Source organism: Drosophila erecta, unplaced genomic scaffold (assembly GCF_003286155.1).
Source record: "Drosophila erecta strain 14021-0224.00,06,07 unplaced genomic scaffold, DereRS2 tig00000021-arrow-pilon, whole genome shotgun sequence".
Taxonomy (NCBI): domain Eukaryota; kingdom Metazoa; phylum Arthropoda; class Insecta; order Diptera; family Drosophilidae; genus Drosophila; species Drosophila erecta.
In genome coordinates this window covers 5,191,421-5,215,169 of record NW_020825198.1, presented here as the reverse complement: position 1 = coordinate 5,215,169, position 23,749 = coordinate 5,191,421, and the positions used below count along the sequence as shown (strand labels likewise).

At 45.7% G+C, this 23,749-nt stretch overlaps 6 protein-coding genes across 16 annotated transcripts; 3 read left to right on the top strand and 3 right to left on the bottom strand.

Moving 5' to 3' along the window:
- Positions 1 to 1,687: 1,687 nt before the first annotated feature.
- LOC6545147 lies at positions 1,688 to 3,010 on the top strand. The gene is made up of 2 exons (XM_015157919.2): positions 1,688 to 1,774; positions 2,532 to 3,010. Exon 2 carries the CDS (start codon positions 2,538 to 2,540, stop codon positions 2,916 to 2,918), a length of 381 nt encoding a protein of 126 aa, XP_015013405.1. The 5' UTR covers positions 1,688 to 1,774; positions 2,532 to 2,537; the 3' UTR covers positions 2,919 to 3,010.
- LOC6544979 (N-acetylgalactosamine kinase) lies at positions 2,935 to 5,952 on the bottom strand. 2 transcript variants are annotated; one of them, XM_015158271.2, is made up of 6 exons: positions 5,815 to 5,952; positions 4,905 to 5,083; positions 4,671 to 4,844; positions 3,728 to 4,461; positions 3,345 to 3,549; positions 2,935 to 3,288 (listed from the first exon to the last, which is right to left on the bottom strand). In XM_015158271.2, exons 2-6 carry the CDS (start codon positions 5,075 to 5,077, stop codon positions 3,102 to 3,104), a joined length of 1,473 nt encoding a protein of 490 aa, XP_015013757.1. In that variant the 5' UTR covers positions 5,078 to 5,083; positions 5,815 to 5,952; the 3' UTR covers positions 2,935 to 3,101. The 2 variants fall into 2 exon arrangements, with proteins under 2 accessions (XP_015013757.1, XP_015013756.1); XM_015158270.2 differs by lacking the exon at positions 5,815 to 5,952 and adding an exon at positions 5,270 to 5,556 and having other exon boundaries at positions 2,939 to 3,288.
- A 621-nt stretch (positions 5,953 to 6,573) lies between these two features.
- Positions 6,574 to 9,035, top strand: LOC6544978 (protein phosphatase methylesterase 1). The gene is made up of 6 exons (XM_001971539.3): positions 6,574 to 6,820; positions 6,891 to 7,089; positions 7,141 to 7,250; positions 7,639 to 7,950; positions 8,009 to 8,230; positions 8,293 to 9,035. The coding sequence occupies exons 1-6, from the start codon at positions 6,747 to 6,749 to the stop codon at positions 8,600 to 8,602; spliced, it is 1,227 nt and encodes a 408-aa protein (XP_001971575.2). The 5' UTR covers positions 6,574 to 6,746; the 3' UTR covers positions 8,603 to 9,035.
- LOC6544977 (UPF0193 protein EVG1 homolog) lies at positions 8,977 to 10,140 on the bottom strand. The gene is made up of 3 exons (XM_001971538.3): positions 9,829 to 10,140; positions 9,348 to 9,719; positions 8,977 to 9,285 (listed from the first exon to the last, which is right to left on the bottom strand). Exons 1-3 carry the CDS (start codon positions 10,031 to 10,033, stop codon positions 9,110 to 9,112), a joined length of 753 nt encoding a protein of 250 aa, XP_001971574.1. The 5' UTR covers positions 10,034 to 10,140; the 3' UTR covers positions 8,977 to 9,109.
- Positions 10,141 to 10,577: 437 nt separating this feature from the next.
- Positions 10,578 to 18,147, bottom strand: LOC6544976 (protein Smaug). 8 transcript variants are annotated; one of them, XM_001971537.3, is made up of 4 exons: positions 16,761 to 17,164; positions 13,022 to 15,488; positions 12,377 to 12,959; positions 10,578 to 11,460 (listed from the first exon to the last, which is right to left on the bottom strand). In XM_001971537.3, exons 2-4 carry the CDS (start codon positions 15,388 to 15,390, stop codon positions 11,419 to 11,421), a joined length of 2,994 nt encoding a protein of 997 aa, XP_001971573.1. In that variant the 5' UTR covers positions 15,391 to 15,488; positions 16,761 to 17,164; the 3' UTR covers positions 10,578 to 11,418. The 8 variants fall into 8 exon arrangements, with proteins under 8 accessions (XP_001971573.1, XP_026832213.1, XP_015013753.1 ...); XM_026976412.1 differs by lacking the exon at positions 16,761 to 17,164 and adding an exon at positions 15,574 to 15,768; XM_015158267.2 differs by having other exon boundaries at positions 10,578 to 12,959; positions 16,761 to 17,175.
- A 120-nt stretch (positions 18,148 to 18,267) lies between these two features.
- On the top strand, positions 18,268 to 22,662 carry LOC6544975 (ubiquitin-protein ligase E3B). 3 transcript variants are annotated; one of them, XM_026977387.1, is made up of 8 exons: positions 18,276 to 18,308; positions 18,386 to 18,709; positions 18,763 to 19,252; positions 19,318 to 19,698; positions 19,754 to 20,379; positions 20,440 to 20,558; positions 20,701 to 21,881; positions 21,939 to 22,662. In XM_026977387.1, exons 2-8 carry the CDS (start codon positions 18,555 to 18,557, stop codon positions 22,221 to 22,223), a joined length of 3,237 nt encoding a protein of 1,078 aa, XP_026833188.1. In that variant the 5' UTR covers positions 18,276 to 18,308; positions 18,386 to 18,554; the 3' UTR covers positions 22,224 to 22,662. The 3 variants fall into 3 exon arrangements, with proteins under 3 accessions (XP_015013406.1, XP_001971572.1, XP_026833188.1); XM_015157920.2 differs by having other exon boundaries at positions 18,268 to 18,709; positions 20,704 to 21,881; XM_001971536.3 differs by having other exon boundaries at positions 18,268 to 18,709.
- Positions 22,663 to 23,749: the final 1,087 nt, after the last annotated feature.

Sequence of the window (23,749 nt, the reverse complement as noted above, 5' to 3'; positions counted from 1 at the left end):
CCGCGTCGGCCGAGAGTCGTTTGCATTGGCCCACCAATTCGTGCACTTGAAATTGCATTGGCCGTCCTTGGCAGGCACTGCGTGTGGGTCGAGGCAATGGGCATAAAAATTAAGCGAAAAACATATGTAATAAAAGGGGTTCATGTTTTGGAAACATCCACAGTACTGCCTCTGTAACTTAAAAACACCAGTTGCCATGCTAGTCATTATTGGTAATAAATAACATATAATAATTATACAAGACTTAACACGTAAATAAAGATGAAATAAAGATGTAAGTAACTTCATTCCATCATGTAGAATGATGACTTTGACACCTTATATAACTTTATTCTATCTTGTAAAATGTTGATTTTGGAATAAGACCTATGATTATGAGATGTGAGCACCGAACCCATGATAAATATGAATTCATAATTCCTACAAATATCCATCTTACACACACAGAGTTCCACTGAATTTTCGGTCACGTAGCTGCAAACAAAGCCTAATAAAGTTCAAAGACCAAGCTCATTAACTTTGGCCGCAGACAACAATGCAGGGGCCAGGCAATTTGTTTATTTAATATGCATCTACAAAGTCGCTAAATGGCCATTAATTAAATATCAAATCTGCCACGGCCAATAAATGAGGGACCACTCCCAGAGACGAGGCGAATTCGAAGTCCAAAACCTAACCAACCTGAGCCAAACAATGTAAGTAAATACCAATCGCAGGCCAAGATATAGGTACGCACCTGAGATCGGGAAAGTTCAAGGCTGCCATCCGGCAATCCGGCAAGTGACTATGGCAATTATCCAATCCACTGCAGGCAACTCCGGATAATGCTTCCGCCTAAGCTGATCGGTTGAATAACCCCAGATATATGCTGGCCCGACACCCGTGGCAAATTAGGGTCAAACATGTGCAGCCACCGAGCGCGGCTGGTGTTTCAGACTTTACTGGCTCAGTCAGCATTAAATTCAGGGTCAATCGGCACTTTCAAAATCGCACAAAGCTCGGATTGAGTCGGACATGGATTCTGAGCAAACTTGTCAATCATTGTAATCGCTGTACTACCTATACAGTGCACGAAATCGGGCATTCGTTGTAAGAAAGCTTACATAAGACTAAGTCATTTGAAAATATATTTAATTCTGCGAAAAGTCAACTGCAAGCTCAGATGGACTGATATGTTATATATGACAGCTGTCATTTAAATAAGATAGTAATTAATAACCTCCGAATAATGCAAAACCAATTAAGTTATCTATTCGTCGAGCTATTGTTTTTCCGAGTATATGTATATGGTGCACAAAGACATATATCTGTGCGACTTTTGCCATGCGTAACACCGACTGGCAATCCGACCTTTTTTGGGGGGCACTTTTATGGAGCATGAGAAACGGAGACAGATATCATTGCTTTTAATTGCCCGATCTGAGCGCCTAGGCCTAGGTCAGTCTGTACCAGATTGCAGTCCCACTACTCCCCACCACCCCACTCCACTCCGCTCAGCTTCGACCATAATTAATTTAATAAAATGTAAAGCAGCCTGGTCTGAAAAACTTGACTCATTCTCGGCGCTCAGAAGCGACTTTGAGCGGGATTCGAAAATCGGTTGACTCACAAAGTTGAGTTCAACTCGTTTTTGTGGCATTCAACGGCAAGCGAATAAAAGTTCGCCGTCTCGATATTCTATGATCAGTTTACAGTCTCAACTTCACCCAGGTGTTCCAGTTTCGTTTGAAGTGCTTCTTTCGAGGATTAGCCCCTAAAAAAAGTCCATATCAAAGTGAGTGTCGTGTGCTGTGCGAGTGGGTGATTTGGAGAACCGAAATTCGTTTCGGTTGTGTGGGATCGTAACCTTGACTTTGGCTGAATCAACGTATCAATTTGGACTTGGAATATGTAAATGCATTTAATGGCGCATAATAAAAATGCACGTACAGTGGCTGTGATCATTAAAAACTAGAAAGAACTAGAGAGTGTTCAATATCTAACGAATGTCACCTTTTCAAGGATTATTTCAGGGTTTCAGTTCGCAGTGAATAATCAACGACTTTAAAGGATAATCGCTATCATATTATGATTTAAATACATTTCATTTCTACTGAGGTTTTCTTAATTAAATTTCCAAAAGTTGCTGAAGGCCAAAAAATAGTCCCAGAGAGACCACTGTACTTATGTATATCTCAAGCTGCGATTGCTTTGTTGAGACCAAATTGGAGCACTCTACGCTTGACAAATAAAGCTCGCCATTTAGTTCGCGGCCAGTCCAATTCTTATCAATAAAAAAGCCAGTTCCAGCTGCAAAAAAGTTCATGGATTAACAACTGTAACAGTTTGAGCCAAGATCTCCGCGTTGCCCACTCCATTGGCCATATGCGATAATTGATTTTCCCGTACATAATTTATGACGCACGAAACTGACAGCCGACTTGTAGATTAAAAACTGCCACTGACCAGCGGCAATAAATCTGTCCGTATCGCTTTATTAGAACGTTGGACAATAATGCCAGCTCCTGCTCCTTTTCTTCCCCTCCCTGTAGCCAATCATGCCGACCGCCTGCCAAGTAATGCTGCTCGCTGGATGCCTGCTTCTGGCCATGAGTTCGGTTCGGGCCCAGTTCTTCTACCACCAGGCGCTGGGTCTGCCGGTTGCGCACGCCTACGAACCGGCCAACCAGTACCAGGGATATGCCACGGCCGATGCCCATCCCGCGGTGGTGCGCAATGCCCAGTGGGAGTCTGAGTTGCCGGCTGAGCTGTCGAAGAGTGCGCGGTTCTACAATGATCCCGTGATCGCCGCCAACCTGGCCAAGGAATCCCTGCTTACGAAGAAGGAAATGGCAGTCGTACATCGCGAGGCTGAGAAAATTCCGCGCGAACAGGTGTACAAGCTCTTCAAGAACGCCGGCTACCTGAATAGCAGATAGAACTCACGAAGCCAGATGAGTTCCGTTTCCCACGTGCCTTGTTGTATTTTAGCTTGTAAATTGTTAATATATTGTACATAGTACTATACATATTAAATGTTTTTTCTATAAATGACCGTTGGATTATAGTGACTGATTGGGTGATTTTGGTATAAAAGTTGGATTAAAATGCTAAACAAGCGTTCATTGTATATACAACTCGGCTCCGTTTCCTGGGAGTGTGGCAAAGACCACTTCGCAAAAGTTGTTGGGCTGATGACGCTCCAGGAGATGGGTAGGCAATTGAGCATAGTAATCGCGCTTCAAAGCCTTTATGTACGCATCAGCTGCTTCTACGGAATCGCACATGGCCACTATACAACCGCCCCAACTGAAAACCCATATTTAATTAAGTTTAGAGTGCCACTAGGATATCAGTTTTCTTACCCAGCTCCTGTGACTCGAGCGCTAACCTTCTGCTGGTTCGATATGGCAATCAGGCGCTCCACATCAGGATGAGAGCATTCGTAAAGCTCCCGCAAACTCTCATGGGATTGTCGCATAAGTTCACCTAGCTGCTTTGCACCTTCCTTATTGGCTCCGCCGGCCAGTTCCTCACAAATTTTCCGGAATTTGGCCACGCGACCGGATTCTGTAAGACGGAAACAATGTTACAAATTTGAAAACTGATCTTGCAATTTTTCAGACAACAATTGAATGTCAACGCCTTATTAATTGAGTGCAATTATTCATTTGGTGATCAATAAACCTAACGTACATGCAATATTTCAGATTAAATCTGAAATCCTGATTGTAAATTATTAACCTACCCTGAATAACATGCAGAGCACGTTGACGCAGCTTGAACTGCTCCATGTGCCGAGTGTTGGCGGAGAGGAATTTGGTTTCCAGTTCCTGCTCGGTGACTCCCAGCTCCTTGCAGATATCCGCTCGCGTATAATTGCTCTTCGTTAAATTGTCCTTTATCAACTTCTCGAAAGTCGCGTTATCCATTTGGCACGCCTCCTCCAGGTCGATGAAGCGCACAATGTCCTCCCAGTTGATCAAACCCTTACGCTTGGCCAGCCATCTAGTGGCCAGTCGGCATTCAACCACTCGCTCATTGTAGTCCGATGAAGCAGCCTTGTTCTTTTGAGCCAGACTGTTGGCCACAACGAAGCATTTGCCCGCTGGCAAGGTCACCGGAGTGCCCTTGAGCTTGGGATGGAACTCGATATGATGGGCGCAGCCAACTCTTCCCAAATAGGCTATTGCCTGATCCATACCACCACTGTGCGTTCCAATATACTGCTCACACATGGCCGAAATGGAGGCCAGCTCCCTGCGATCTAGTTTCTTGCCCTGGACGTGGGCGGTGGCCAAGACAGCGGAGCTGACCATGGCACTGGAACTGGAGAGTCCTGCCGCCAAGGGCACATTACCGTCCACAGCAATGCGCATTCCTATGGGCTTCCACTGGCTGCCGAGGCTCTCCTGTATTCCCTTGATGCCGCACAAAAAGTAGTTATACCAAGCAGGTCCACCACTCTTTGGAAGCTCGATTCTAAAATACCAAAAAAGTAAGCTATTAAAGTTTTCAAATAATCATTCTTATTTTTCAAATCTGCCTACAAGAATAATACTATTTGGACTTATTTATACCATATTCTTTTAGATAACGCTTTAAAAGCTGATATTGCTATTATACAAAATTAAATGGAAAATTTTCCAGTGTTTAAGGTCGGTTGTTATCATTCATTATGATTCACCCACCTGAGCGTTTTGAGATCCGCATCGTAGCCCGCAAACTTCGCTTCCTCTAGATTTCTAAGCTGTAGTTGGCTATCACTCGGATTCTTCGCCACTGCGAGGAATATGCTCTGGCTTACCGCCATGGGAAGCACCGAATAGCCGCAGTAGTCCACATGCTCGCCGATGATGTTGACCCTAGGAGCAGATATAATCGATAAGGGTCTGTAAATGGGCACCACCAGTGGGAATGCTCACCTTCCTGGCACTCGAACGATAAAGTCTGGATCCGCTCCGAATTGCTGTTTGAAAAAGGCGCTCAATTGCTGCACCCGCTCGTAAATCTTGGATTCCGGCTGGAGTTTCTGCTGCGCCACAATTTCAATGCCGGCACCCAAAACCTGAGCAGTTCCGTTCCCGTTGGCCGTCATGTTCACCTGCGGGCGGATGCAATTTTAATAATGGACATTAGTTTCGCAGTCGACGAACCGTAAAGGCGTCGCAACTGGTTAATCTAAATTTATGGGCAAAAACAATTTACATACGTAAACAAATAGCCAACAACAAGGGAAAAACAAATGCACCTGTGGTTGTGCTAAAATTAGCTTATCAACCCATCTCACCTTATCAATATGTCCAAATAGCTATTAGCACACAAAGTTATGTACTAACATTCCGGTTATCAGTTGGGGAAATGGCGTCAAAGTCACTAAAACATTAGATTGACGCCAATTTGACCGCTTAATTGGGCAAAAACAAGTACAAAAGTGCAATTTCTGCCGGCAAATGAAATGGAAGGGCGTGCGGGAGCGAGAGAGGCATAGCCAACAGCTGTTATTTAGGAGTTGCCAGGTCTGCCAAAGCCTAAACTCTTGAAATGCGTAATGGATCTAATTTTATTTTGTATATTTATATGCAAATTTATACCATGTCGAGTGCTAACTAATAGCAAATCATTTGTTGATAAAGGATCCAAGCTGGTATATGTATTTCGTAAGTATCACCGCTTAAACTTAATCTAAATAGACCATTAATAACAAACATGGCTTTCATCTTATCTTGAAACCATAAACTTAACCTTTATTGAGCTTACCTTTTGTTTACATACCAGAATAAACAGAGATATAAAGGGTTAAGTTAAGGTTTTTACACTTTTGCCGATACATACCCAACAATGTCTTATCTTTCTCCGTTTGAGGTCAAAATAACTTGGGACTGTCTTATCACAGAGGAGTTCTAGTTTTCGGTGTGAGCACGTCGCGTTCCATCAAGCAACTGAGCAATCCGGCCCGTGCCGTTTCCGTTTTTGCTTAGTCCGGAATACTGTGAACACTACAGTGGTACTTCCTTATCAGGGAGACACATGTAGATGCATTAAAATATAGATGCTCTTTTCCAGTTCTCTCAGATTCCCCGTTAGCGAAGTTGCACTGTGTGTATCAGTAGGAACTTGTTGAGAGCTTTGTGTGTTTATACATAAGTAGCTGTCTTTACCGTTAAATGGGGCAAACATATTCATAACTTACGAATTCTAAAAAACTGGTTTTTAAATTTCGTCTGCATTAAAAAGTGGTTTTGGCATCCACTTAAGGAAAGGCCATTACCTTGCTTATTATTTTTCCATTAATGTGAAGTATTTACTAAGCTGATAAGCGGCAAGTGTTTTGTGGAGCTCTATACTTTTTACGTAGAAATGATTAAAATGTACAGACATTAAGATATACAAAACATAAGCTTTAAAGCCGATCCAATCAAGGTTTTTCTCTTTCCAGCATGGATAAGGAAGAAAAGCCTTATCCACTTAGAGAGTTGTATTGCAGAAGCTAAAAATATTAGATTTTGGATTTGAAATGTTGACTGTTAAGGTTAAGCGTTGCCAGGCTAAGGCATTGCCATTTAAAGCTCTTGAAACAGTGCTGCCAGCTGGCGTCAGTTTTGGTTTTCTCGCTGACGGTCACACTACAATATATCATCGTTGGATTGGAACTATTTTTTGTTTTCGAAAACGAATATTTGCAAGGAACGACTGTGCGAATAACCACTTGCACCTGCACCGTAGGAGCACCACCTGTTGAACACGCTGCGAGGACAATCGAATCAATGTCGAGTTTACAGCGCACAATGTTGAAGGGCAAGCTGCCACCCACAATTCCTGGCGGGCGCATTGGCAGAGCGTAAGTGCAGGGGAGGTTCAGCGACTGGAATGGGGAGTACGCAATCTCTACCCAATTTGGCTAATTGCAGGGACTCGTTCAAGAAGTCGCGCATCCGCGACTACAAGCCGGGCATGTGGAACGAGTTCTTCGCTGAGAAGGAGGACGTCACGGTGGATGAGCATCGCACCTTCCGCATCTATCGCACCAAGCAGCCGGAGAAGCCGGGTCCCGTTCTCCTTCTGCTCCACGGCGGTGGCTACTCGGCCCTCACATGGGCCCACTTTTGTGTGAGTTACTGTCAAATATTCAATTGATTTATCTTAATACACCCATTCTAGTCGGAGGTGACCAGCATGATCCACTGCCAGTGCCTGTGCATCGATATGCGAGGTCATGGGGACAGCAAGGTGGATGACGAGGACGATCTCTCCGCGGATACGCTGGCTAAGTACGTTTAATCCACAATCCCATTAATACGTTAAAAGCACCCCAGAAATTTAGCTTTTAGATTGAGATATGGTCATGAACATTTTCCTACTGTTTACATTAAAAAAATCAATATTTTTAATATTTTGCCGAAAACTCCTCGCAATTAGCTAATAACTATATGAACGATCATGCCAAACTTGCATAATCTGTTTATTTATAAAAAAAAAGCTCATTGTACTTAAATGAGGTCGATCTATTTTATTTAAGAATGATTATTCAACTGAGTTAATTGATTTAAAATATTTTTTTAGGCTTTTGTATTTACTTTAAAGACTGCTGAAGCTTGAAACTATAGAGCACTTGAAAATATTTCTAATTAAAATTAATGTTTAAAATATTTTTAACAGGGACATAGGAGACTTAATCCTGAAGCTCTACCCTGAGGAAGTGCCGCAGCTTTTTGTGGTTGGCCACTCGATGGGCGGCGCCATCGCCGTCCACTTTGCCCACATGGCTCTGGTACCTAATTTGATTGGAATAACCGTCATCGATGTTGTGGAGGGCACTGCCATGGAGGCACTGGCCAGCATGCAGAGCTTTCTGCGCTCCCGTCCAAAGTATTTCCAGAGTATTCCGAATGCCATCGAGTGGTGCATCCGAAGCGGCCAAGTCCGCAATGTGGACAGCGCCAAAGTGTCCATGCCGGGACAGATAATCAAGTGAGTAGGACTGTCGGAATTGCCAGAAAAGTAATAATAATAAATCAATCCCACGCAGCTGTACAACGAACAAACTGGCAACGAATGATCTGCCATTACCCGATGATGTTCTGGAGGAGGCCCACCACAACAGTATGTTTCCCAATCCGTTTAGTATTTCGGAGGATGAAGAATCGTCCCCGCCGGGCGATGACGCCGCCGATGGCTCCTCAGAAAGCGCAGCTGGCACGGATTTCAAGAAGCCGAACACGACCAAATCGACAACTGAAGCGGCCAAAAAGTACGTAGTTCAATGTACTTTATTTTAGGCAATTAACTCAGTTTTAATTGATTGCTTCTCAGTTACACCTGGCGCATAGATCTGTCCAAGTCGGAGAAGTACTGGGTGGGCTGGTTTTCGGGACTGAGCGATAAGTTCCTCAACTTGCGCCTGCCCAAGCAACTGCTTCTCGCCAGCATCGATGGTTTGGACCGCACCCTGACTGTTGGCCAGATGCAGGGTCGCTTCCAGATGCAGGTTTTGGCCCGCTGCGGACATGCCGTACACGAAGATCGTCCACACGAGGTGGCTGAAGTGATTAGCGGCTACTTGATCCGGAATCGGTTTGCAGAAGCAGCCAGCGAATTTCGGTGCCACATGCCGTCGTGCTAAACACACCACCCCCTGAATCCGAGGTTGAGCACAAACTGAGGTCACAAAAGTCTATTTTTGAATGGAGGAGCATTACTCTTTGAACTAACAGATGCGTGCATATACATATATATATATATACAAAATGTAGTGCGTAGGTCCAGATATATACGGCCGTATATTCTATATACACATAAACTAATAATCAAGTAATTTATTCGGTACTTTTAATTAAACCACTTGAATTTTCAACATTGTACTTTATACTCATTTTGCCAGAATCTGAAGTCAAAAGTACTTGCGTTTAGGCTTCTTGCATTGTTATAATGAGTGTGTATTAAATATGTGCCAGATGAAAGGAAAATTTAACGAAATCCAAATTATACGAATGCGAATAAGTTGAATAAAGCTATTTATTAATCGAGTGTTACAATAAATTCCCATAAAATTCAAATGAATCTTGGAATTTATTTATTTGGTGTGCTCGTCTCAAAGAAATCGTAAAACTTTAATAACAGAATCACACCTTTAGTCCACGAAACGGAAGCCGCCATCGGACTTCATCTTCATCTTGGATTCCAGCGCTTGTATGCGACGCAGACGCTCGGCAATCTGGTCGCGAATCTCCGGACGATACTTCTTACCCTGGCCCATGGACTCCATTTCCGTCAACCACTCGGCACGCTCGTTGATTTGGTCCAAAACTACAGAATCGCGGCATCTCAATGTATAATTATTTTTCCATTTTGGAAATATTCGAACTTACGCTCATTTATGAGATCCTCCTCCGTCACCAGTTGCTCTTCACGTGGTCGACGTCGCGGCTTGATCGCCGGATCCGGCAAATGAGTGCCGGCCATGGTGAACTGCAGCTGTGACTTGGCCTTCTCTCCCTGCATCCGGTTGTCAGCGGGCGGGCGATAGTAACTCTGCTTGTAGGCTCCACTCGCCTCGATCTGTCGTAGATTCTTACGCTTGGCATTACGCGCCCGATCCAAGATGGCCAGAGTCTCCTTGTCAGGATCGTTGTTGGTATTGGGACGCGGCGGTTCGGGAAGAGGCAATGGCTCCCCACTGCGCAGGCTCTCATCGATCTGCTTGCGTACCATCATCGACATCTTGGACTCCTTGACAAGCACTAAGTGGGAGGTTATAACGAAGCGCAAGTTACACTATTGACTTTATGGATGGTTCCCATATCCGTACGTGAAGTGCACTTGGGAAAGCCATGCACAAAATCCACTTACATCGGAGCAGATCAGCTGTCTCCTTGCTATATTGCACCTTGGCCGAGTGGAAGGCTCCAGCGCCGCCAGGAGGAATGCGTTCACTGGGCCACATGGGCAGCTTCTGCGAAGTGGACTGCCCGCCATCCGCACCCGGTTCGAGGTGCGCCATCAGACCTCCAGGCAAAGCCTTGATCTGCACGTTGTTGAAGCGATGTCGGCTCATTCTGTACAGCTAATAATTTTTGCTCCGGAAAAGTTGAGCTTGCATATACTATTGAAAATCGCTTCGATAATTTCGTGTGACGTGTTTGAAGGCTAGCCTCGGTATGAAGTTGTTTTACGCCGGACAACAAAAGGGAGACGCTTGGCAACCTGGGTTGTTAGGTAAACAGCATGGGTATTTTTAAATCTCGAAATAATTTATTGAAAATAAATATATGTATGTAGGTATTGTATGTGTGTATATGTGTGGGTAGGTACACGCTTGGTTTATGCTCGCATTATGATAAACTTGCGAACATTTAACTGACTTATGCACATTCGTCTACGAGTAGTTGCACTTTACAATAAACCATTTAGTTTGTGGATCGTTTTGAACTCGCTAAAGTTTGACAATTAGGTTTCGATTATTTTTGTATCCCAACTGGCCGTACAATAGGTTTTTATTATTAAATAAAAGCATCAGCGATTTACAGTGTTGCGGTTGTTGTTAACAAATTAATCTTGGAAATATCGACGAAAAATTAGAAAACAAAAACATATCCAACCAAGATTTACACATGCATTTGTTCGGTTTTATACATTTACAATTAGACTACATGTTTTTACGTTCTTTACGCTCTTAAGGTAAATATTTTTTGGCTGCCTTCTTTTTCAGCTTGGCCCATCGTCGTTTTCGTTTGTTTGAACCTAAGCTTAGCGACATACATTTGTATATATAAATATATATATATAATTTTTAAAAAACAACTAAAACGTAACATATCGAGTGATTGGCTTGCCATTTACATGATAAACAATTGACTAAAGCAAACATAATAGTAATAGTAAAGATAGTCTAATCAATGACAATGGTGATCATGATCGGTATGCAATACATGGGATTGGCTTACGCTTAAATATACAAAATACAATATGTGGTTCCGATTCTCAAAAACACAAACAGTGAAACATTGAAACTCTTTTCTGTTAAAGTTTAGTCTAGTGGTAGTTTCCGCTGTTGCGATTTCCTCTGGTGCAGTTACGGTTCAGCAAATATGTTCCTTTTAATTTAAAATAAATTATGTGTACGTGTATATATAAACATATCCATTATGTGACTACTACTTCATTCAGCAAGCCTAGTTTTGATTCGCGCAAACAATTCTCAGCTCTCGTTTCTCAATTCTCAATTCTCACTTTTCAATTCCCTCTCCATCCAGCTTTCTTCCTTCTAGTTTTTATAGTTGCGAAAAGTAATCTTAGTCAGTCTCATGGTCACGATGCAGAGTTCATTTTATAATTTTTTACTAGATAAACTTTTTTCTTCGTCGTCGTTTAGATCGGGGTATTTCTTTCATTTGGCGACGTGGTTGATAGTGAGTGAAATAGTCGATGTTGTGATTAGGGTTAGAATAGCGTAAAATGTTGATCAAATTTGGCCAAATTTTCCTAGGTAGAGAGAAGTTACTGTATTCTGTTGTTGCGATGTGTTTTTGTTATGGGCTTGGCTTGTTAGTTTAACTATATAAATGGCGACAACATTTACGAAACCTATACATTAATAACATTGACAGTGTAGATGCCACGCCCCCGCTGACAGCTGACATGCGATTTCCGTTGGGGAGTGCAGCATGGGCTCCACAAGTCCATCGGCCAGCCGTTGGTCCTGCAAGCCCGAGTCAGTTAATCATATCTTTAGGGGCGCCTAGACACACAGTTAATAAACTTAACATTAAAACAAACTATCGTCTTACTAACTAAAAACGATTATAGAGCGGGATGTGAAAAGAGACGCAGGGTGGACAACTTGACGCGACACAAACATAGACACGAATCTTAAATACCTAGATATAAAAACATTTATGTTCGTTATGAAATCAAACTTCAAACACGGCTCAAAGCTAAGTGAACACAAAAACTGCTGGCAGCCTCAAATCTAACGCCATTACGATGATTTTAAAACTCAGATAGCCCAAAATCTTGCTCAGTTCATTGCCTGTTCAGTCATTTGGCGACACAACGTCTCCAGCTGTTCTAGGCTCTTAAAGTCGTTCATCTTGTACTCGGTGACATGGGGCGACATGCCCAGGCTGACCAATGGTGACTGTGAAAGGCAATGATCTACGGCACGGTTGTTGTTTTTGCTGCTTTGGTGACAAAGACTGTGGACGCAGGCAGCACCAGTTACGCCACCACCATTGGAGCACAGACAGCTGCCACTGCCCACGGCGGCGGCAGCTGCTGCCAACAGTTGCAACTGTTGCTGATTAATCAAATTGTTGTTCAGCATGCTGTTGTTATTATTGTTGTTGATCAGGATCTGCGGCTGATCGTGCTGCTCCTGATTCTGGTTTGGATTACTAACCATCACAACAGCGGCCATGGTCTTCTTTGGTTGTTGCTCCGCACTGGTCACTCCTCCGCTAAGTTTTCTCTGCTGCTGCTGCGGCTGCTGATTGCGTTCCAAACCCAGGTTGTCGCTAGATCCGTTATTGGTGAGTACTCCCTGACCCGGCTTGAAGATCAATTGCTGCGGTTGCTGCGGACCTCCGGCCACCAGAATAAGATTATTCAGCGACCGACGATGCGATTGCGGTGGCGTCTGCTGAGGCAGCGCTGGAAAGTGGTTGTGTTGCTGCAGCATCTGTTGCATTTGCTGGGCGTGATGGTGCGACTTAGTAGGCGGCGGCGGTGGTGGCTGCTGCTGTGGATTACCCATGAAGCTTGGATACGAGGAGCTCTTGTACTGCGGCTGATGGGATGGACCCCCGCCATAGCCGTTGTAGTCAAACTGTGGCAGGGGCGGCGGCGGCTGCTGCGAATGATGGGGCAGCGGGTGTGGCAGGCAATTTAGCGAAAAGTTTAGCATGTCGTTGGAGTTTTTGCGGTTGTTAATCCTATCGTTGCTGCCATTTTTAGGATCGCATTTGCGAGTCTTACCATTCCATCTAAAAAACACAATTTTACAATGCATTACTTTTTGTCTTTTTCTCACTATCCAAAAACTTACCTTGGCTTGTTTATGTTCCCATTATTTGGCCCGACACCGGCTGGCTTGACGTGATGCATTTTAGGAACCATGGAGATCTTCATCTTGGACAACTTAAACTTCAGGTCCTTGAGTTGACTGGCATGATTCATAAATGCCTCGTTGTGTATAGAGCGGTCCAGAATCCACATAAGCACACCCAACGTCTCGTCGTCCTGGGCAGCATACGGATCCTGCTGCAACGTATTGGTCACAATGTCGATGACCTTGAGAAAACGCAGACCAATGTTTTCCTCCGGTGGTCCCGGAGACTCCAGTGGCTTCATTGGTGTCAGCACAATGTTTGTCAGCTCCTCGACCGCCGTGCTCAGCTCCATTTGACCCGTTAGCAGTTCTTGTTCCACGCGGTTAAGAATATTGGCCCGCTCCTTCAGCTTTTCGATGCAGAGGGCCAGCTTGTGGGATGCGCCTTTGGTGACGCCAACACTCTGCAGAAAGTCCTCTGTGATCAAGAGCATCTCCTCGTACGTCATGTTCTTGAACAGCTCGATGTACTTGTGCAGACGTAACGATTTTAGCCAGAGTCCAATTCCCGACATGCCCACGTTGCGCGTATGGAACTTAATATAATTGGGCTTGAATTCATCCAGACGAGTATCAGAACCGCTGTTAATCAAGGCTCCGCGCTGATGCTCAATCGATAAGGAAAAACTACGGGGCTTGTTGGCGAACTGTGCCAGGTTCTCCGTTGAATTGGAGCAGTTGTCATTGACCGTGATCACCGATGAGTTAGACGAGCTGGAACAGCTAGAGATCGTTTGCGTGGTGAGGCTGTTCGAGCGACGCGTCTTCAGTGCTGCAATCTTGCTGTCCAGGCTCCATCGGTTGATCTCTCCAAACTGATCGCCCACGTTTCCCATAAGGATCGAGGCGTAGGGAGGAGGCTGAAGCATCTGCTGCTGCAGATTTGGCGGAGGTTGCGATCTATCCTCTACAGGATTTCCACCGTTACGTCCACACAGGCTACTGCTGGCCAGACTGCAGGCCTCACCCATGTCCGCCGTGACTGGATCAAAATCGAGAATCTCCGTGCCATTCTTGCTAAATGACGTGTCATGATCATCGCCACCACCGATTCCCAGCATTGAGCCTGCTCCGGCAACCACACCGTTTACCAGGGAAGAGCTGCCCTCCAGCGACAGTCCGAGGCTATTCTGACTAGAAGCTAATTCGTTCAGGGTAATACCATTGAGATTATCACAGAGTGGATTGATCGACCCGCTGGAGCTGCCGCCTCCGCTGCCACGCCAATCACCGGCCAATTTGTTTTGCAATTGCTTGCTGGGCGGGGCGATCGTTTGCCAGTCGTTGGTGCGTGAGGAACGGCTGCCGCTTGCGGGGCACAACGAGGACGAGGCCACCGACGAACAGGAGGCCGTCGAAGAGCTGGTCGCCGAAGAGGAACAGCTACCACTGCCTGTTGAGCTGCCACCAGCGACCAGTTGCGGCGAGGGCTGCAGGAAGTAACTGCGATTTGTCAGGCCCGCCGCAGCCGCTTGGATATGGTCCTCAAGGTGACGCAGCCAAATGTTGAGCGCTCGTCTATCCTCGCTGGTGATCGCCGGATGGATGAGTAGGTACGAGAAGATCTGCTGCACCAGCTCCGTGGGCACAATTTGCTGCATGGTGTCCTTGACGGCTACTGGGATGAGGGTTAGGTAGATAAGCTTCGCCTCCTCATTTCCCGGCTTCAGCAGTGGCAGCATGTTGAGTACTTCATGCAGAATGTCCTCCTTGCGGGCGTACAGTTTCCGCTCATCACACTGCGCCGACGTGGTGATCTGGAAATCACTGCCGTAGCATGGCATTGAGTCCTTATCGGACGACGAGGAGGACATGGCGTCGAGCAGGTCACATGGCTGGAACGTCTTGTAGGCGTTGAGTAGATTCTGCAGGTACACCGGATTGTTGGCATTGATGTCAATAACCACGCTGCTCAGATTGGTCTGCGATGTGCCGAGGTTTTGCGTCAGGTTGCTGTCGATGGAATACTGTAGAAACTTGAGGCTCGGGTAGCGCAGTCGCTTAAGCAGCGCGTACATCACGACGGTTCGCTCGCAGTCGTTCCACTTCTCGAAGAGATTTGTCACGGTGGTCACCTGCTCGCAGAACAGCGCATTGGACGGCTGACTCTGGCTGGGATTGGCGTTAGGATTGGGATTGCCATTGGCGTATGTTGCCGTCGTCGTGGCTGTGGGTGTGGCCTCCTTGTGGACTGCAGTAGGCGTTGATGTGGTTGGCTGCATCTCGGTGGATGCACTGTTAGAGTTATTGGTTTGGCCGCTGATGCCGGAGGTCATCGCGTTGTCAGTTCCAGTTGCGTACTTCATCTCGTTGTTAGTTGCTTCTTGTTTTTTGGGTATAGTGCCTATTATAATTTATGGTATTGTATTTGTTACGGCTTCTTTGTGATTATTTGGTTGCGTTGCTGCAAGTAAAGAAAACGGACAAGGATTAATAATTGAGCTATTATAAATGTTTAAGGTTCAAGAGTTGTATCCATAGGAAAATACCCCAATTCCGAACCACGTGATCGAATCAAAAACTTCTCCCTTATTCCATGGATTTGTCGCCATTGCTCCACTCGGTATTAGAGTGCCGTGCAGCGATAATAAAATAAACTTTAAGCCGCAAATAACGTTCGAATTTAATCAAATCAGTTTTCGCTAATTTGTTAAATTTACAAGCGCAATAGCAACAACAATTATCTGTAATTGACGAATGGAAATTAGCATTTGCTTGGTCGGCTGGCTTATCAGGAAAGCAAATAAACAAGCAACAAATATATAACACCTTCGATTCGCTTTGATGGCGCAAATGACGAGGGACGATAAATCAATAAAATAACAAACATTTCAAATACGAAATCGTTGATTTCGACTTGGCGCTCGGATTTCGATTTCCGGGCGGGAAAGCAGAGCGGGGGCGAGAAGTTTGGTTAGGTTTTATTTTATTTGCAGTTTCGCACTTTTCATTTAGTTTCGTTTGCCATTGCTTGTGTGTGCCCATTTCGAATCTTGTTTCTTCTGCCGCCGTTGCTGTTGTTGTTATTATTGCTCTTACTCTGGCGACTTTCTTCGATTTTGCTTGCCGTGTTTCAACTGTTTCCACAGTAAGCACCCAAAACATTGAACAAATCAATATATGGGAGTGAATGTGGGAATTGGAAACAATACATTTTAAAAAATATATCAGTTTATTGTTCTTATAATCAAGTTTTAAGTGATTTCAAGAAATGAATGCCATATTTTATTTCTTTGTCCCAGTTTGCACAATCGAGTGTTGACTGTAATCTAATCCAGAGGCAATGTATGTAACTGACTGTGTATTGGTACCCCAACTTTTGTTTGCATGCATGTGTGGGCAAGCAGTAAAACATAACGGACCCCAATTACTGCATTTAAATCACAGCTACTGCTTTGGAATATAGCAATGTTAACTTCTTTACTATTAAACAATGTTTTATGTGAAATTTCACATTTTTCTGCGCCTGAGAGAGAGCGAGTCGTTTGGCCCGCCTCGATCTAACGGTACTTGTGCATGCCCGGGTCGATCTTTGAGGTTATGCGTCACTGCAATTGCTGTTGTTTTCCAACCGGCTTGCAAAAAAAAAAAAAACAGACCGAAGTTCAACAAACGCGACTGGAAGACTACAAGCACACACACATATACGCACACGTACAGGATACTGGAAACTCACACGCTCTTATATATTTTCGTATTTTGGCTGCCCTTTTAGCAGTCGCGATCACAGGCGCTTGACATATTCCGAACGCATTTATTTACATATGTACGTTGCAAATAAATTTGATTAGATCTGCAAAATTGCAGACGCAACAACACAGAACAGAAGAATTGGTTTAGCAATACGAAGCTCAGCTGAAGACGACACTGGACTGAACTGCACTGGAAGCTGCAGTGGGGAGCACCGCGGAGGAGGAGCGGCTGATGGCGAATGATTGGCGCTGGCGTCAGCGATTTAGAAAGAAAATGGTGGAGCTGCAGCAGCAGCCGAGGCAGGCAGAGCGAAACGGGCGAAAAGGAGCGCGCGCCTTTTTTTTTCTGACAGCCCAAAAGGAATGATGCTGCTGCTGTCAAGAAAATGGGGAGAGCACTCACTCACACGCACACACAGACGGAGACCTTGCTGCGCTCGACTGCAGTGGCGTGTGTGTGTGTGTGCGAGTGAGAGTGACACACTGAGCAATGCACGGGCAAAATTGCGGTAAATTACATGAGAGAGCTCAGCATTACAGGGCATTTGGCACACCCGTTCCCCTACCTCTGACACACTCTCCTTCGCCTTTCAATTGTTTTCGTTTGCACTCACTTTCCGCTTTGCCGTCTTTTTCGTTTTTTCGTGCAGTGGCGTGGGGCTTACGGAAGACGGATAGAGAGGGGTAGGGGGCTCCTGCGGGGTAAGCGGGTTTTGTTGTTTTCACCACACACACATACACACACACACACGGCAGCAGCACACAAGATTGGCCCCCAAAATCACGCCCCACCCACCCAGCCACGGTCGGCCAGACAACAAAAATATATAGCTACAGTGCGCTTGTGCCAAAATTCGTTCTATTTTTCAATTACCTTTTCGCCTTCTATTCGCCTGCTGCAAACCTTGAAATTATTTTCTGTTGCAATTCACAGTTTTGATCCGATCAGCACGAGAATCGAGCATATTTCGCTAATTTGATATGCTATCGGATCGTATGGGATCGCATCGCGTATTTATTAATTTATAATTTTCACCTTTGCTCGCGAGAGCGTGTGTGTGTGTGTGTTTGTGTGCGTATGTGTGTACTTTTTATTAGCACTTTTGGGCTTTAGCGTTGTTGTTTTTGTCAAACCATTACTTTTTTCTTAGCCACACATTTCCTGGCGCTTACGCTCACAAACGCCCGATTACTGAGTACTGCGCACGACTGCTGTTGCACTTAGTCGAATGCATGTTTTCGCCAGCTAATCCATTTTTTCAGCAATTAATTAATTATTTATTCACGCGAACGCAGCGTTGCTAGTGCTGGAACAAAACTCGATGTGCACTCGATACAGTCGATGTCTTTTTATAGGCGGTCATCGATTACTTTCTCTTAGAGATGGGTGTCTGGCTGTGCATCAAAGCAGCCCTGGGTTCGAAACCGAGCTGATACAGCGAAGACACAAACCACCACTCTAGCTAGAAAATAGCTAACCGAAATGATCTCTTTAGTTTGGCCAATTTCTGTGGTAATTTGAGAGTAAGCAGGTGCGGTCACACTGCAGGACCAATTGGAATAAAATAAGTATATTTTCTTTTTGCAATTTGCTGGATTTGCAATGCAGAAAAAATCGGGCGATGCACTGAATCAAGGCTCTGGGATAGCGTTCAGCTCGAGGAAGTGATTGAAGCAATAAATACGTCCCGGAACAGCCACAATCCCAACGAAAACAAACGCCCTCGCCACCAGCAATACATCATCAACAAAATACCATCAACCTGCTACAGTGCGAAATGTTTGCCCAAAACCAAAAGACCAGCTTCCTGGAGCAGACTAAGGCGGCGCGGGAGGAGCGGGCGCTGGAGAAGCGCCGCGAACAGGCGGCCATCCTGCTGCAGTCCACGCTCAAAGGGTATGCGGCGCGTAGGAAGTACCAGAAACGGATCATGTAAGTGCCCACCCACTTTTGAAGCGTAACCTTACTAGTAACGTGTCTTGCAGACTCGATTTCGATGCCATGTTCACTGAGAATCAGGACGATAAGGATACGGAACTGGAACTTGTGGCCAGCAACGTCTATCCGGTGCTCCGTCGCTACCTCACCCAGATCAAGCTGGACAAGAGCGATGTGCGTGCACGGGAGCGTCTGGAGCGCATCTGTCGTTACATCATCAAGGCAATGGAGGCGGAGAGCACCAAGCTATCCTATGCCGCCCTCTGTCTCTTCAAGGAACGCAGCCTGCCCTGGATCGCGCACATTAAGATACTGCTCACGAACTGCCTAACATTGCTGCCGGAGCTGAAGCCGGAGAACCATGCCGACAGCTTGTCCCTTGCCCTCTTCCTGCACACACTGGTGGTCTTCACGGCGCCCAAATCCTGGGCGATACTCAGGAATGCCCAGTTCGAGAAACTGCAGCCGGCCATGCAAAAAATCTGCTGTAATATTCAAGGTCATCTGGTGCAGCACGATTTCTACAAAATCATGCGGGTGCGTTATCACTTTATTATTATTTTATTATGCCTATTAATGTTATACTCCATGTTATCCTACAGCTCGTTTTGCTGCGCGGCACTGTGCGCGAGGAGTTGTCTGTGAAGCCCGTCACCCTGGTGGCCATCATTACGCTATGCCTTCGTCCCCTGATCGATGGCAACTTTAGTCGAAATCTACTGGGCAAATTTCTGTCGGAGATTCTGTCTGTGCCCGCTTTAATCTACCATCTGCACCAGAGTGTGCCGCAGTGCCTGGAACAGTTCTCATCTTTGGGGCTGCTTAAAAAGGCGCTTAGCATTTCGGGGGACGTGCAGTGGTTCGATGAATTCGGCACGAGCATGCCGGGCACAAAATCCCTGGCTTTTCTGGGAAACATTGTGAATTTGTTCAACATTGATGGCCAAGGGGAGTCCAAGGAGCTGGCCTATCCACTACTGACTGTAAGTTATAGTTCACCGCTTCTTTATTGGGTAACTTATACCTTAATCCTTATAGGAAACCACCACATCGCTGTTGGAACTAATACCCAACACGGTGACCACCAAGGGAGTGTTCACTCAGTGGCACGAGCTGTTAGGATGGCATACTCCGGGTCCAGAGCCTGCACAGAATCAGAATGTGGCCCTGATTAAGAAGCAGTTTCACATGTTGTGGGATCATCGCTGCATAAAGCTGTTGCTGGGAGATCTCTTGAAGCAAATCAATATCAACTACGAGCGAATCGAGTTCCAATCTCCCCAACAACCATCCACATCGAATCTGCTGCGTCGGGCCCTGGAGCGTAGCTCCACTAGAGGTGTTAACCTAATGGGAGTAGCGAGCAGCAAGCAGGCTAAGCAGCAGTGGCGCAAGCTGGACAATGCGGAGGTGGTGCAGGTGTCCCGAATCTGCGGCATGTACTATGCCGCCCTCAACACCCTTTCCCAAATGAAGCTGGACATCCTGACTGGCATTTGCTACAACGACAATGTGCTGTATGATATTTGGTTGCTAATCACGTCCCTTGGCCCCAATTGCGGCATGAAGGAGTATCTGGAGCTGCTCAAATCCGAGTCAAACATGCAGAAGCCACAGACCGCCATGCTGATGCTCTTTTGCGACTGCATGACGCACTACGTAACGTATGTATCTCAGTTTTGGAACTAAAATTATTTTTAAAACATGTAACAACATCTCTGTAGGATTCTGGATGAATACGAAATGTACACGGAGCAGAATCCCTTTAAACTTAACGACTATGTGATGCTGACCTACTTCCTAAATAATATTCTCTACAAACTTATTAACGATAATCTTCTGGGTAAGTCTGCTTTAATGTAATTGTTCGTTTTCCCAGTTAATCAAAATGTATCGTTTTTAAATAAGCAATTAATAGTTAATAGGATCAGACAATAATTATATTTAATTAACTGAAAATGTTAAATGCACTTTGCAATCTCCAGCAGGTGCCAAGAACATTGTCCAGAATCCGGTTTTCCTCTCGCTGCACACGCTGATGCTTTGCTTGTACCGCCGTGATTGCCGTCGCCCCTTCACGCCGCCCAACCACTGGCTGATACCGGAGGTCAAACCCTCCACGTTCATCAACGACCTGGAAAAGGCCAAGAGGAACGCGATGCTGCTGCTCGCCAAGATGCCTCACATTATACCGCACGAGGATCGGGTCAAGCTATTCCGGAAGTTCGTGCAGAATGAGAAGGCGGTGATGGGTCTGACGGAGAGTGCCTGCGCTTCTCCTCGCTCCGCACTGATTGTCATCCATCGCGATCGTATTGTGGAGGATGGATACCGGCAACTGGCCGCCCAGCCCACGCAAGCCCTAAAAGGTGTTATCCGCGTACGTTTCATCAATCAACAGGGACTGCACGAGGCAGGAATCGATCAGGATGGAGTGTTCAAGGAATTCCTTGAGGAGACCATCAAAAAGGTGTTCGACCCGTCGCTGAATCTCTTCAAAACCACGTCGGATCAGCGGCTATATCCCTCGCCCATTTCCTACGTCCAGGACAATCATTTGCAGCTCTTCGAGTTCGTGGGCCGCATGCTGGGCAAGGCGGTGTACGAAGGCATCGTGGTGGACGTCCCGTTTGCCTCCTTCTTCCTCTCCCAGCTTCTCGGCCAGACGCAACAGGCGCTGTACTCCTGCATGGACGAGCTGCCGTCGCTGGACAACGAGTTGTATCGCAGTCTAACCTTCATCAAACACTATAAGCAAGATGTGTCCGATCTGAACCTTACCTTTTCCGTGGACCAGGATGTGATGGGCAAAATTGTCACTCTGGCATTGCATCCGGGTGGCAAGTCGCGTGTGGTTAATGACCACAACAAGCTGGTCTACATACACTACATGGCATTTTTCCACATGAACACCCAGATCCGCGAGCAGACGATAGCCTTCAATCGTGGCTTCCGCAGCATCGTCAATCCAGAATGGTTGTCCCTTTTCTCGCCTCCGGAATTACAGCGCCTGATTTCTGGGGACACCAGTCCATTGGACTTGAAGGATCTGCGAAAGCATACACACTATTACGGTGGCTTCCACGACTCCCATCGCGTGGTTGGCTGGCTCTGGGATATCCTGGCCAAGGATTTCACGGAGGAGGAGCGTAAGCTGTTCCTAAAGGTATGTCGTTTATAATTCAAGGCAAATTGGCGCCACTAACTGAGCACAACTTTCCAGTTTGTTACTAGCTGCTCAAAGCCTCCGCTTTTGGGTTTCGCCCACCTGGAGCCACCCTTCTCGATTCGTTGCGTGGAGGTGAGTGATGACGAGGATACGGGCGACACAATCGGAAGTGTGATTCGCGGTTTCTTTACCATACGTAAAAAGGATCCACTCAACCGCCTACCCACCTCGTCGACCTGCTTCAACCTGCTGAAGCTGCCCAACTACCAAAAGAAGTCCACGCTGAGGGACAAACTTCGCTATGCTGTGAGCAGCAACACCGGATTCGAGCTGTCCTAAAACAGCTTGAAATATTCCCCTACTTCTTACCTTATTGAGTCTATGTTATTATTCCTTCTTAAGTATTCTTTCGTAGGCAATTTGGTGTAAATGTATTTCTAATATTTGTGTGGCCGCATCACAAACGGATTGAGAACATATTTAATCAATATGAAACACAATTATTAACAAATAAACATAAACGTATAGCTGTGATAAAACTATAATAAACTAACGAAGAGTACACAAGAAATAGCAAGCTGAATTACGAATACTGGAACGAACAATCCATTTTGGTGGCTGATAAACAAGAAAATGTGTAGTAAATACTGTAAGCTGTGGCATGGCACACAACAAATATCTAACCCACGTACGGTGTAAGCCAAAAGTTACATGTAAACCACGAAAGAAAAAACAAGCAACAATAAATCTATGTGTCTGATTCATGTGCAAAATGTAAGCCTGTTTATCAGATTTATGTAGCGTAAGGTAGCCTAAGCGCGTTCCCAAAGATAACAAACTTGCAATTAGTGAGCGCTGCTCAGATTTCCCCGGGTTTTTCCAGCCCGAAAACTGAATGAAAATGGAAATGAAGCCGGACACGAGTGGCGAGCTGCGCGAGAGCGCTAATGACACAAATCCGTCTGCACGCGGGGCCTGCCATCCTGCTATCCTGCTATCCTGAACTCCTCGACTCACTTCCTCCGCTAATTGCCTGAGTCACACTCGTCGAGGGTCGTCGTCGGGATCATCGGGTCGGGTCAGGGGCACTTAGAGAGCGGCCGCTGGTGAATAAGCGGAAATATGGCAGGGAGTTTATGCAAAGCTAGTCGAGTTACGAATTACCGGAAATTGCATATCTGCTTGGCAGATGACTAATGACCGGAGACGGGCCATGGAAATGCGAGCAGGGATTAAGCTAGGATCCTCAAATGTCCCCAGACGATCCAAGATATATGTTAGATCGGGATCAGCGATAATCTAGACATTATTCAAAAGTCATTGGGCAACTTTTCTAAGCAAATTAAAAATCACATTAAACATAAATGAGTAGAAAAAGCATATAGGTAGCTTGATCTTCAATTTAGCCATCTGTATACTTGTTCATAAAATATCAGACTCGCGTAAATTTATCCGTGCACTAAATCTGCACTCATGGCGGTAATTTGAGATTTTTATCCTGCTCATCGATCGTTCCGGTTCCCATTTATTTAATGGCATACCCCCAAGCGATGTCCTCTTGCGGTTTTGTCGGCCCGCTTTGGTCTCCAACCGCCAGCAGACCAGACAATAGCAAACAAATTGTAGAGCAGACCCACAAACAGGCAATAATCATAACAATAATTTTGGGAATCTGCAGTGAGACGCACAAACAGTCGGCGGTCGTCGCACAGCCAGGCCATAAAACTGGCATCCTCGCATCATCGAGGCTCTCGCTTTTGTTCCCGGCGATGAGGAGGCAGCAGCTCGGGGACAAAGTGTGATGATTTTTATGGCTCGCCTGTGAGTTTGTGCCGCCAATGTCGCCCTGCCATCGGCATCGGCAC

What these genes read in the sequence shown, in the direction of transcription:
- LOC6545147 (XM_015157919.2), top strand. Translation starts at nt 2,538, where the DNA reads ATGCCGACCGCCTGCCAAGTAATGCTGCTCGCTGGATGCCTGCTTCTG.
- LOC6544979 (XM_015158271.2), bottom strand. Translation starts at nt 5,077, where the DNA reads ATGACGGCCAACGGGAACGGAACTGCTCAGGTTTTGGGTGCCGGCATT. An exon ending in GCGGATCTCAAAACGCTCAG is followed by an intron (nt 4,462 to 4,670) that starts GTGGGTGAATCA and finishes TTGGTATTTTAG; the next exon opens with AATCGAGCTTCCAAAGAGTG. An exon ending in GCTCGAGTCACAGGAGCTGG is followed by an intron (nt 3,289 to 3,344) that starts GTAAGAAAACTG and finishes ATGGGTTTTCAG; the next exon opens with TTGGGGCGGTTGTATAGTGG.
- LOC6544978 (XM_001971539.3), top strand. Translation starts at nt 6,747, where the DNA reads ATGTCGAGTTTACAGCGCACAATGTTGAAGGGCAAGCTGCCACCCACA. An exon ending in TCACATGGGCCCACTTTTGT is followed by an intron (nt 7,090 to 7,140) that starts GTGAGTTACTGT and finishes CACCCATTCTAG; the next exon opens with TCGGAGGTGACCAGCATGAT. An exon ending in ATGCCGGGACAGATAATCAA is followed by an intron (nt 7,951 to 8,008) that starts GTGAGTAGGACT and finishes AATCCCACGCAG; the next exon opens with CTGTACAACGAACAAACTGG.
- LOC6544977 (XM_001971538.3), bottom strand. Translation starts at nt 10,033, where the DNA reads ATGAGCCGACATCGCTTCAACAACGTGCAGATCAAGGCTTTGCCTGGA. An exon ending in GACAGCTGATCTGCTCCGAT is followed by an intron (nt 9,720 to 9,828) that starts GTAAGTGGATTT and finishes CCTCCCACTTAG; the next exon opens with TGCTTGTCAAGGAGTCCAAG. An exon ending in GGAGGATCTCATAAATGAGC is followed by an intron (nt 9,286 to 9,347) that starts GTAAGTTCGAAT and finishes GCGATTCTGTAG; the next exon opens with TTTTGGACCAAATCAACGAG.
- LOC6544976 (XM_026976408.1), bottom strand. Translation starts at nt 15,390, where the DNA reads ATGAAGTACGCAACTGGAACTGACAACGCGATGACCTCCGGCATCAGC. An exon ending in GGGAACATAAACAAGCCAAG is followed by an intron (nt 12,960 to 13,021) that starts GTAAGTTTTTGG and finishes TGTGTTTTTTAG; the next exon opens with ATGGAATGGTAAGACTCGCA.
- LOC6544975 (XM_001971536.3), top strand. Translation starts at nt 18,555, where the DNA reads ATGTTTGCCCAAAACCAAAAGACCAGCTTCCTGGAGCAGACTAAGGCG. An exon ending in TGGCCTATCCACTACTGACT is followed by an intron (nt 19,699 to 19,753) that starts GTAAGTTATAGT and finishes TAATCCTTATAG; the next exon opens with GAAACCACCACATCGCTGTT. An exon ending in TATTAACGATAATCTTCTGG is followed by an intron (nt 20,559 to 20,700) that starts GTAAGTCTGCTT and finishes TGCAATCTCCAG; the next exon opens with CAGGTGCCAAGAACATTGTC.